General features: G+C 48.9%; 1 protein-coding gene across 2 annotated transcripts; it reads right to left on the bottom strand.

Annotated features, from left to right (window-relative positions):
* Positions 1-8,466: 8,466 nt before the first annotated feature.
* HAND1 (heart and neural crest derivatives expressed 1) lies at positions 8,467-10,667 on the bottom strand (the record flags this gene model as incomplete). Of its 2 annotated transcripts, none has more annotated exons than XM_084883443.1 (2): positions 8,467-8,571; positions 10,122-10,667. In XM_084883443.1, 2 exons carry the CDS (start codon positions 10,665-10,667, stop codon positions 8,467-8,469), a joined length of 651 nt encoding a protein of 216 aa, XP_084739569.1. The 2 variants fall into 2 exon arrangements, with proteins under 2 accessions (XP_084739569.1, XP_084739570.1); XM_084883444.1 differs by having other exon boundaries at positions 8,467-8,568.
* Between the last annotated feature and the right edge of the window lie 342 nt (positions 10,668-11,009).

Here is an 11,009-nt window from a genome sequence, read left to right as displayed (position 1 = left end):
AACGATTGAAATTTCTTTTGAGAGCCAAATTTTTAAAACTTAAACGTCTTCTAATGCCACTTCTTCAAAATAGACTCGCCCAGGCTGTGGTATTTTGTGGAAGAGCCACACTCAAAGGGCCAAAGAGCCACATGTGGCTCGAGAGCTGCAATTTGCCAACCACGGGCCCAGTGCAATTGTAGCAAAAGAATTTTTAGTTACCAGGAGAAGACTGTGTTTTGTTCAGCTGCTCTCACCCAACGAAACAGAAGAAAACGTGTGATGCATTTTAGACTTGATGTAATAGGGAAATACAGACTCCTACCCCCAGGTGCCTCTAGGAAGAAAGCCGCAGAGATCTTGCATTGTAAAACCCCATCATCCCTCAGGAATCTGCCTCCTACCCAGGACTCCGGGCTCTGTGAACTTTCTGGGTCCCTTCTTTCCTGAAACTGCCAAAGAAAGTTAGCAAAAGTGGGCCCGGGGGCTCTCCAGTGCCTGTATGGGGAGTCGGAGCCCTCCCTGGTTTCTCTACAGAACACGGAGGAAGGAGTATGTCCACCAGGTGGCGGCCTCTCCTAGTGGTAGCCCCAGGAGGCATGGGAAGGCTCAGGGGCATTTTTTTTTTTGTCCCCCTCACAGATGCAATATTATAAATATTATTCACTAAGCACTATTTACTAAATAAATTGTGAAAACCTAGGCAGTCAAGGCAGAAAGGGACTTAGCTCTCTGGTCGCACTTTCTCATTTTACAGATAACACCAGAGTCCAGTAAGGGCAAGGAAATGCTCAAGGTCACACAGCAGGCTGAGCCCCCTTCTCTTGGCCTATGGGTCTAGGGCTCTTTCCATCACACTAACTGTTCTCACACTCCCATGAACACCTCCCTCATCCCATTGGACCGCCAGAATGCTAACCTAAGCCCATGGTCTGCAAACTGCGGCTCACGAGCCACATGCAGCTCTTTTGGCCCCTTGTGTGTGGCTCTTCCACAAAATACCACGGCCTGGACGAGTCTATTTTGAGGAAGTGGCATTAGAAGAAGTTTAAGTTTAAAAAACATGGCTCTCAAAAGAAATTTCAATCGATGTACTGTTGATACTTGGCTCTGAGTTTGCCGACCACTGTTCTAAGCCAAGAGCTGAGCACAGGAGAAAGCCATGTTCCCTTCCCCTTACCTGCCACTCCCTATTGCTTCCAAAGCATGCCCTCAGCCCAGCCCCAACCACAACAGCAGCAGTAGTCATAGCTCATGTTAACTACTGTCTATTCTGGGTCAAGCCACGAGCTTTTGGATCTTCAATCTCTGAGCTCTTCTGCTTTTCCTTTTTCAGAAGAGGGCTTTGGGGCTCAGAAAGGATAATAAACGCACCCAATGCCACACAGCTCATCCAACCAGCTGATCTGGGTGTCAGTCTACTAAGGTGACCAGATGTCCCGCTTTTGGCGGGACAGTCCCAATTTTTAACAATTTGTCCTGAGTCCTGTGGTGTTTTTAAAAAGTCCGGAGTTTTGGAAGGGACTTTTTTAAAACGCCGAGGGACGCGGAACAAATTGTTAAAAATTGGGACGTCTGGTCACCTTAGTCTAGTCCTCCCTGTTGACCTTGGCCCCTCCTCTCATGCTATATTCTCTGTTTCAAAACCTTTCAAAAATGTTTGCCTATTTTAGCCTGACAGTTCTGTAAATTGAGGAAAGCTATTGTTAGCCCATCTGTAAGATTAGAAAACTGGGGCCCAAGAGGATGATTGGCCCAAGGTAGTCTTGAATCTGAAACCCGGGGCTCCACCCACTGGGTCAAAGTCGTGGGACTCAGCAGCTGAAGTGACAGGTTTGGGAGACAGAAGGGTCTGGGTTTAATAGTTACGTGACCATGAATAAATTACCCTCTGTGGTTGTTAGGAGGGGTCACTGAGCCCATATATATTGAGCACTGCTGCCTAAACACATTAAGTGTTTAGTAAATGGTGGCTATGTATTGATATGATTAACTAAAGCTATGTGTCTAATATTCCTGCTACATGAGCCCTAAGACCTGCATTGTTCAATATGGCAGCCATTAGCCACATGCAGCTATTGAACGCTTGCCCTGTGGTCCAAACTGAGATATGCTTTAAGTATAAAACACCCCCCCCCCCCGATTTTCAAGGCTTACTAGTAAAAAAAAATGTAAAACATCTCGTTAATAAACATATTAAATACAGGTTGAAATTATATCAGACATATTAAATAAAATAAATGTCTAACATAAAGAACATAAAATATATTATTAAATTTAATTTCATCTGTTTCTCTTTACTTTTTTAATGTGGCTACTAAAAAAATTGTAATTACATACGTACCTCGTATTTGGGGCTTACGTTATATTTCTACTGTATAATGCTGCCTTATATAGTTTCAGAAATTCAGCTGCTACTGCCTACCTACCTTCAGTTCACCTTCATGATGTGGAGTATGAGGTCTTTGAACCAAGAATCCACTCACTAGCTGTGTGCCCTTGAGCAAGTCACTGCTACCTTCTTTGCCTGTCAGAAGTATGCACTACATTTCCAAAACAAGCAAACAGGTTTAAACAAAGTCTTAGTACTTCACAAGATTATTGTAGGGATTAAATAATATAATGAAAATAGCTCTGCAGTGGACAGCATGCTGAGTACTTCACACACCTTATCTCATTCAGTCCTCACAAACCCCAGCAAGTGGAGACAATGATGGCTCCATTTTTGTAGATGAGAAAATTGAGGCTCAGTAACTTGTTCAGGGTCTCTTGCCACTGTATTGTTCTTTAACCTGCACTAGAAGTAAACGGTGTTAAGTAAACAAAGGGAAAAGAAAAATACATATGACCTTGGGCCCCACCTTTGGGGCCTCAGTTTCCCCTGCTGTAAAATGAGAGAAATGTTTAGATCTTTGAAGTCCTGGTATTTTGGGATGTTTTGAACACTTCAGTGAATATAAGACTTCTGGAACTCGCAAGTCCAATGCCTTCTCTGTCCATTCTGTGGGGATAAATGTGTATTTCTGTTTGTTTTAATAACATTTGTAGGAGCTTTATATAGTGTCTATGTCTGCTTACATTAGACGCTGTGTATTATAGTTAAGAGTCTTTCACTGTTTCCCATATAAACCTTGTGGGTTTTTTTTTTTTTATGGGTTTGGGAGAGCTCAGCTGTAAAAACTCAGCTTTAAAAAAAAAATTTTTTTTTCCCCCAAACAAATTCAGTTTAAATCAAGAGACTGGTTTCAGACACTTTAGAGCATGCATATTTTTTTCTTCCCAGTCACTTTTCATTTAAAAATGAGATTGGCTGATTTCTTAGTTTCATTTCTTTTATGAGGATTTAGCAAGACCATAAGCTTAGCTGCTGGTTGCGTGAAGAGAAAGGATGAATAGCCTTTTCCAAGACAGCCCTGGGCCTGGAGTCTCCAGGCAGCCTTCTGATCCCTGGACTGGCTGTGTGACCCTGAGCTGATCACTTCACCTCTCTGGGTTTTCCTTTCTCCTTCCATCCATGAGGAGCCATAATCCCTACCCCTGCTTCCTTCTAGTTTCTAGGGAGGAAAATGTGCTTAGAGAAGTGAAGGTATCAAGGAAAGGTGAATGACCTATATAAACATCAGAGGCTGGGGCAAAGAATAACATTCTGAATTTTCCACCAGCAGAAAATGGATTCCTAGATTCAGTGTTACAGCTGGGAAAGAATCTGGGGGTCAAGAAACTCACCCCTTCATCACTATATACATGGATCCACTCTGAGTGGGGATAGAGGAAGAGGATTCCAGGTGAGTCGGAATCACAGATTCTTCCCCCAAAATCCTTTCTTTCTCTACCTTACTTTACCAAGGAAGATCAGATTAAGAGGCTGTATTTGCACATACGTACATACATACATACATACATCCTAGAGGTACTCTGAAATGTGAGGGAAAGCCATGTCTCTGGAAACAGCAAGACCTGCCTTTTGATCCACGCTCTGTCAGCCTTTACGGTCCATGTGACCTTGAACAAAGTCCTTCACCTCTCTAAGCCTCAGCTGCCTTAGTATCAACCTCACACAGTTCCCATTAAGCTTAATGAAATAATTCATGCCAAGAGCTTTCATAATTTCTTTAATTAATTTTAGCTTTGTTATTATTTCATGCATTAATAGGTTTTAAATGTGAGAAAAGTCTTTATTTACCTTGTAGAAGGAAAAAATCAACTCTTCAAGACCAATATTTACTATTGTATGTTAATTGGTGCTGATTATATGGATTATTTCTTACTCATTATGTTTATACCCACAGCTAGGTACTCAATTAACGTGTACTGACTAAACAGTGTACTCAGAGTACACTGGCCATAGGTGAAATTAAAAGGAAATTGCAGCTTACTTTTTTATTGTAAAACTAATACTTATTAATTGTATAAAAGAAAGTAGATGCCCTAGCTCAGTGGTCAGCAAACTCATTAGTCAACAGAGCCAAACATCAACAGTACAACGATTGACATTTCTTTTTGAGAGCCAACTTTTTAAACTTAAACTTCTTCTAACACCACTTCTTCAAAATAGACTCGCTCAGGCCATGGTATCTTGTGGAAGAGCCACACACAAGGGGCCAAAGAGTCTTATGTGGCTCGAGAGCCGCAGTTTGCCGACCACGGCCCTAGCTGGTTTGTCTCAGTAAATGGAGAGTCGGCCCTCAGACTGAAGGGTCCCAGGTTTGATTCTGGTCAAGGGCATGTACTTCAGTTGCAGGCTTGATCATTGGTTGGCCCAGGTTGGGGCGCATGTAGAAGGCAACCAACCCATGAATCCATGCATCTCTCACACATCGATATTTTTCTCTCTCGGTCTCTCCCTTTCCCTCCCACTCTCTCTAAAAATCAATGGAAAAATATCCTAGGGAAAAGAGTAGGGGAAAAAAAATACCTACACAGGAGGAAAAATCAAAATTATCCTTATTCCCTCAACTCAGAGGTAGAGGTGTAAATGTCTTGATGTATTATATATTCTTCCACTTTTTCTCCATGAACGATACTTATGCATTCATTAATTTATTTTTACATAAAACAGATCATGATGGACAGTCTTCAGTAACCTGGGAGAGGTTTTATTCCCCCTCAACATAATCTATAATGAACAATCTCCATGTCAACCCTCACATTTTTTTTCTAGTAGCTGAGTAGTAACCCACTGTACGGATGGATTTCTTTAACCAGTTATAATTCTGTAATTATAGCCCATCTGGGTCCTTTCCTATTTTTCACTCCTTATTAGACTAGTCCTGTAGTTAAAGGTGTGTAACACCAATGAGTATTTCCTTATGAGAAATTCCTGGAATTTACTTTTAAGTTCATGAGCATTCCATTTTTTCCTTTTTTTTTTTTTTAAGGTGATGCCCTTAAAAATAATAGAATAATAATAATGGCACTGCTTCTGCCACAGCCGGGTTGAGGTAGATTTCTGGCAAACAGCCTTGAACCGTGGGAGAGAATAAGAAAGCAAAGGCCAGGCTCTAAAGCCATTTCACAGGAGGGGGACTGAAGAAAGGTGAGAGGCTCGGTGAGAAGAGAGGAGAGACAGCCCGGAGACCTGTTTCTTGGAACCCGGAACCACTCAGTTCCTCTCCAGGGGTCCCGCTTTTCCAGTCCTGAAGTGGGGGCTGAGCATTCTAAGCCCCCGGAATGAGGCTTGGGGAAAGTGGGAGGACATCCCAGCGACCCCGCAATGGGCATGCCCCGGCTCAGCTCCCAGGTCCTAGGTCTGAGGTTGGGACCGACGTGGCTGGGGCTGAATTTGAGGCTCCACCCGCTCCTCAATGGGGGTTTGGGCCCGGGCCCGCTAGGGTTGCGGAGCAGGCCTGGTTAGGCAAACGTGGCTGGGGCTGCGCAGGCGGTACCTACTCCTCGGCGTCCTCTCTCCTTTCACTGGACGGGACGCAAAAAAGGGGACCCGGTGCGCATTCTTCCCGTGCCTCGGATACTTTGGAAACTAAAAATAGTCCCGAGAGCGGCGCTCGGCATTGAGACTGAGGATGGTCTGAAAACCGAACTGCAGTCCTGGGTTCGAATCCCAGTAAGGCCCCCTCCGTGCTGGCGCAGGTCGGTCGGTTTGCTCCCTGAGTCTCAGGGTCTCAGTGCGTGCGTACCAGGATTTCTAAGGGGCTTTCTAGCTCTAGGAAAGGGAAAGAAGAAGAAGAAAAAAAAGAAGAAAAAAAAAAAACACGATTTTTGTTTTCTGCCCTGCCCGAGGGACCTTCGGGCCTGGGGCCGGGAACTGAGGCCGGGGGAGGGGTGTGCCAGGACGGCTCATTACCGCGAGGTGTTGCCCTAGTTAAATCACCGGTCTGTTTGATCTGGAGGCGGGTGGCGAGAGGGAAAAAAGAAAAAAGTAGGGGGGTGGGAGTGGAGAGAAGCTCACACCTCCCCCACCATTTCCTCACGTCCATAAAACACCTTTTATTAACTCCTTCGTGTCCGGAAAGGCCCGCGTGGCCGCTGTGCTCCTGCCACGGTGTTTACAGCCAAGACTAATGGGGCCCTATATTCACCCCGATGCTGGGACGAGGCGCCTGGGCACACCTGGCCCAGGGCGGCCGGGGGTCTCCTTTCTGGACCCCCAGCTCCCGGTGTCTCAATTTAACCATTCCCACGCGCGTGTTCCCCCAGAGGGAGCATCGGAGACCTGTCCAAGCACTGCAGACTATGCGACCCTCGGGCAATCATGGGAGCTGTTCAGAGGCATAAAAGAACTTAGCCTAGAGCCTAGCACAATTGTGCGCAAGCAAAGCAAAACTAGGTTGTCTGTACTCTTATTATCCAGGGACACATAACAGTCTTCTTTTGCTCACCCCAGTTTACCCCAAGGTGAGCTAAAAAACGCACCCTCTTTTATTCACCCCACACCCAGCCCTGGGTGTGCATGTGAGAGCATAGAGATGGCTCTCCTACACAAGTGGCGGAACTAGCACGCAGGGACCCTCACCCCTTTGCACAGTCCATACGCTCTCACAACTATTTGTTGAATGTGTTGTTGCCGGAGAGAAACCTAAATGTCTCCATGTAACCATTCACAAGCTTATTTTGCTCTCGTACAAAGTAAGAGCTGCTTCAGCTTGTCGAGCCCTTACTTCATGCCGGGAGCTATGCTAAGCCGAAGCTCCCGTTGGCACAGGCACTGGGCTCTGAGCGAGTTTCCTCTCCTCACCGTTACCTACACAACCGTGTTCCTCATTTAATATGGGTAAACTCTCTATGCTTGAACACACCCCTCTCTTCCCAGCTTCACTGCCCTCTCCTGACCACCCCATCAGACTTTCTTCAGACACCAAGTGCATACTAACCCGGTGTTAGACCCACCTAGCCCACAGCCCGGCAATCTGGGTCTAATTCCTTTCTAGTTTTCCTTTCTGTGGGGTCACTAAAGCTATCCTGTTCTAAGGAGAGCTTTGTTCTTCCTTCAAGGAATAAGTCCTTTCTCTGCCCGCTCCCCTTGACATGACTTGTAGTTTGGTTTGGCATTTATCTAAAAAAGTAGGAGCAGGAGGCTCTCTACCTAGCAGAAACAATGAAGCCAGGGATACCCACCAAGACACCACACAGGCTTCCTCCGATTTCAGAAAACGTTTTATTAGTCAAGAGCGTAGATACTGCTTTGGCGAAGGGAGAGGGCGGTGAGTGGTCATATAGATTTGAGGTAGAAAAAGGGTGGGGAGGGGAATAAACAAACACCTGAGCACAGCAGGCATCGTAGGTAGTTTAAATACATAAAAACTTTTCAACATCGGGAAAAGCTTTTATTTACAAATGAAGGGAGGGGAGGGAGCCAGGGGGAGGAAGGAAGGAAGAAGAAAGAAGAAGAAAAAAGGAGAAAAGAAAGGAGAGGAGGAAGGGGGAAATGTGTTTCCCTTGGAACTAAGTAGGAAGTGCAGCGACAAAAGTAAAAAATAAAATAAAATCACCACTGTTTGAGGGAGATCAACAACAAAAGGCAGCCCTCCGTCTTCACGATCTGGTTCTCCGTTCTTGGCAGTAAACTATTGATTCCTCTTATTGCATTTTAATTAGGGAATTGAGCACTCCAGGGTTTTGATTGGAACCAGAGGGCATTAGAAAGAGAGCCAGATAGCTCGGTGGGGAAGGTGCTGGGGGTTCCAAATTCGCCCCAGAAGGGTTGCAAGGGTGCGTCTTAGCCGCTCGACTGTCCGGAGTCCCGCAGTCTCTCCCTCCCGACACAGTGCTGCCAAGAGCCGCCCTCCTGGTTATAGGGGTGGATATATATATTTCTCTTTCTCTTAATGTATTAAAAACAATTTCAAATGACATTGCACGTGCGATCCAAGTGTGTTGTTGCAGCCGACAACCTGCCGGCACACAGCAGAGGCTCGGCAGGACGCGCCCCATAAGGCCCGGGTACCCAGAGCCTGGCACTCTTTGCCCTTCTCTCCTCCCGGGCCTCCGGGGTCGGGCCGCGGTGGTGAGGTCCTCCGCGCGGGCCTCGGCTCACTGGTTTAACTCCAGCGCCCAGACTTGCTGCGGCCAGCCTGTGCGCCCTTTAATCCTCTTCTCGCCTGGGCCCAGGGCAGGAGGAAAGCCTTCGTGCTGCTGCTGCCAGAGGACATGCACAGAGAAAGAGGCGAGAGAGACAGGTTTAAATCTTTCTGCTCCGGTCACCAGGGCGCAGAGTGGGGTCGGGGAAAGGTGTTGGGAGCAGTAACGGAGAGCCTTTAAATAAGTGACAGATTTCTGTTTGCGAAATAGGCAAACAAGCTCATAAAATCTGCCTTAATGCGCCGTCTGGGGAGTGGGGGCTGTATGGGCTGGGCAGCTGCTGGGGGTTCCAGAATGAGAATTTTCTGTGTCTAGTGAAATTGATGCGCCTAGATTTGGCGTGATGGCGCCCAGGAGAGACTGCAGGGATTGGGGATGGGAGGGGTGAGAACCCACAGTTTTCCCAACCGCGCTTCGAGGACTGCTCTCCCCACAGACTTTCCAACCTGGCTTAGCTCCTGGGCTTGGACACTGCATTGATCCCCACCCGCCTGCTGGTGCTGGGTAGCTTCAGACAGCTGGGCGAAGGGTACTTGGCCGGGTCTGCCATCCCACTCCCCTTCCCCGCTCTCAAGCAGAAACCAAGCGGTGATTCTTAAAAGAGGCGGTGAGGTGGGGAAGGTGGGAATACGCCCAGTAACTACCGCCATTGAGGTGTCGTTGGGCCTGCATCTCCAGCTGAAAGTCTTTCCCAGTCTCCCCAGCTGAGCTTTCCCTAGTTTACCACAGCCTCTTCGGGTCAGACCAAACCCAGCAGGGCTCTCTAGTCAGCTTCCGGGGGAACAGCCTGAGCCCTAGCGTACTAACCTAGAGAAACTAGTTCTCTAGCCTGGAAATCTCCACCCTCTGAGGTTCCACAGCTCTGGGCCAGCAGAATCAGGCTTCAGAAAGTGTCTTCCTCACTGGAGAGGATCGAGAAAGGCCAAGTAGAGACTGGGATCTCCAAAGCCAAAAGAAGGTAGTGAGACTCTCACTGGTAGATACTGACACACCAAACCATCAAGGTCGCCCATGGAACGAGCCCGTGGGAAGTGTGCTCTGGACTGAGAGTTGAAGACCTGACTTGTTTTACCCCAGCTGCACCTCTGACTCCTCCGTCGGAGGCCTTCACCTCCAGTCCTACCCCTGGCCTGTTTCCCTGTCTGTAGGAGGATGTAGGTAGACTAGCCTCTCCAGCAAAGGTCCTTTGAAAACAATAAGTCCGTAAGCATAAATTCACACTCAGGCACATCAAGTAAGGAACTCCTACAGCATTCTTAAAGTGGCTTCCAGGAGAGCCAGGGATAGCTAAGGACCCCTCGAAATTGGAAGCAAAATATATGTGTATTTTCTCAGGGTCTTAAGCTTCCAGCGGATTCTTAAAAGGGACTCTATAGCTCCTCCAAAAAAGTTAAGACTATGTCTTAATTCACAGCCTTACAAACAATATCCCTCATGATGTTCATGTGTTAATCTTTCTCCCTCACGCACACAATCCCACATTTCAACCCTCTCAGAACTCCCCGCAGCCTCTTAAAATCTCACACACCGCAACACAGACTCCTCCATCGCGCGCTGCCTGCGGGTGCCCACCGCCCTCGGCTGGAGCTTAGAGGTCCCGAACTTACCAGCTCCCTTTTCCGCTTGCTCTCGCGCCCGCCATCCACCTTCTTGATTTCGGCCTTGAAGGCCTCGGGGTCACCGGCCTGTGCGTCCTTGGCCAGCACGTCCATCAGATAGGCGATGTAGCTGGTGGCCAGGCGCAGGGTCTTGATCTTGGAGAGCTTGGTGTCGGCCGGCACGTTGGGGATGCACTCGCGCAGCTCCGCGAACGCGCTATTGATGCTCTCGGTGCGCTTCCGCTCCTTCTTGGGTCCCGAGCCTTTCCGCCGGCCCAGGCGGCCGCCCAGCGCCTCCAGGCTCCCCGGGCTCTGGCCGGGCCGCGCGTCCGGGATGTAGGCGGCAGAGGCCGCCGCTGCGGTGGGTGGCGGCCCGCCGGTGGGGAAGTCCGGAGCGGCGTCAGGGGGACCCAGCAGCCAGCTCTGGAAGTAGGGCCGCTCCTGGTGGCAGCGCGAGGCCGGGCCGAAGAGGAAGGGCTCGTGGAGCACCGGGTGCGCGGGGTGCGGGTGGTGGTGGTGGTGGTGATGGTGCGAGTAGCTGCCCACGAGGTTCATGGTGGAGCGGCCACCTGGTCTGCACCGCCGGTCCCCTTAGCGCCGCCCCATGCACTCCCGAGGCGACCGAGGCCACCCGTGAGCTCGCGGCGGCGCTCCCGTGGGTGCGCGGGCTCCGGGGAGTCCCAGACGGCGGTGGGTGCGCGGACTCCGGGAGGGTCCGAGCCAGGCAGCCTGCCGCTTCCGTGCCTGTGCCACGAGCTGAGGCTGCAGATACTGACGCGGCGTGGAGAGACCTGTTTAACCCTTCTGCGGCCTCCCCTGCAGGGTCTGGCTTATATAAGGCCACGGCTTTGATGTCAACCTCTCCCTGGAACCAATGGCAGGGGGGTGGGGGTGGCC

Source organism: Pipistrellus hanaki (genome assembly GCF_964339955.1).
Source record: "Pipistrellus hanaki genome assembly, chromosome: 5".
Taxonomy (NCBI): domain Eukaryota; kingdom Metazoa; phylum Chordata; class Mammalia; order Chiroptera; family Vespertilionidae; genus Pipistrellus; species Pipistrellus hanaki.
The sequence above is the reverse complement of the archived record's forward strand: the minus strand, read 5'-3'. Positions and strand labels throughout refer to the sequence as shown.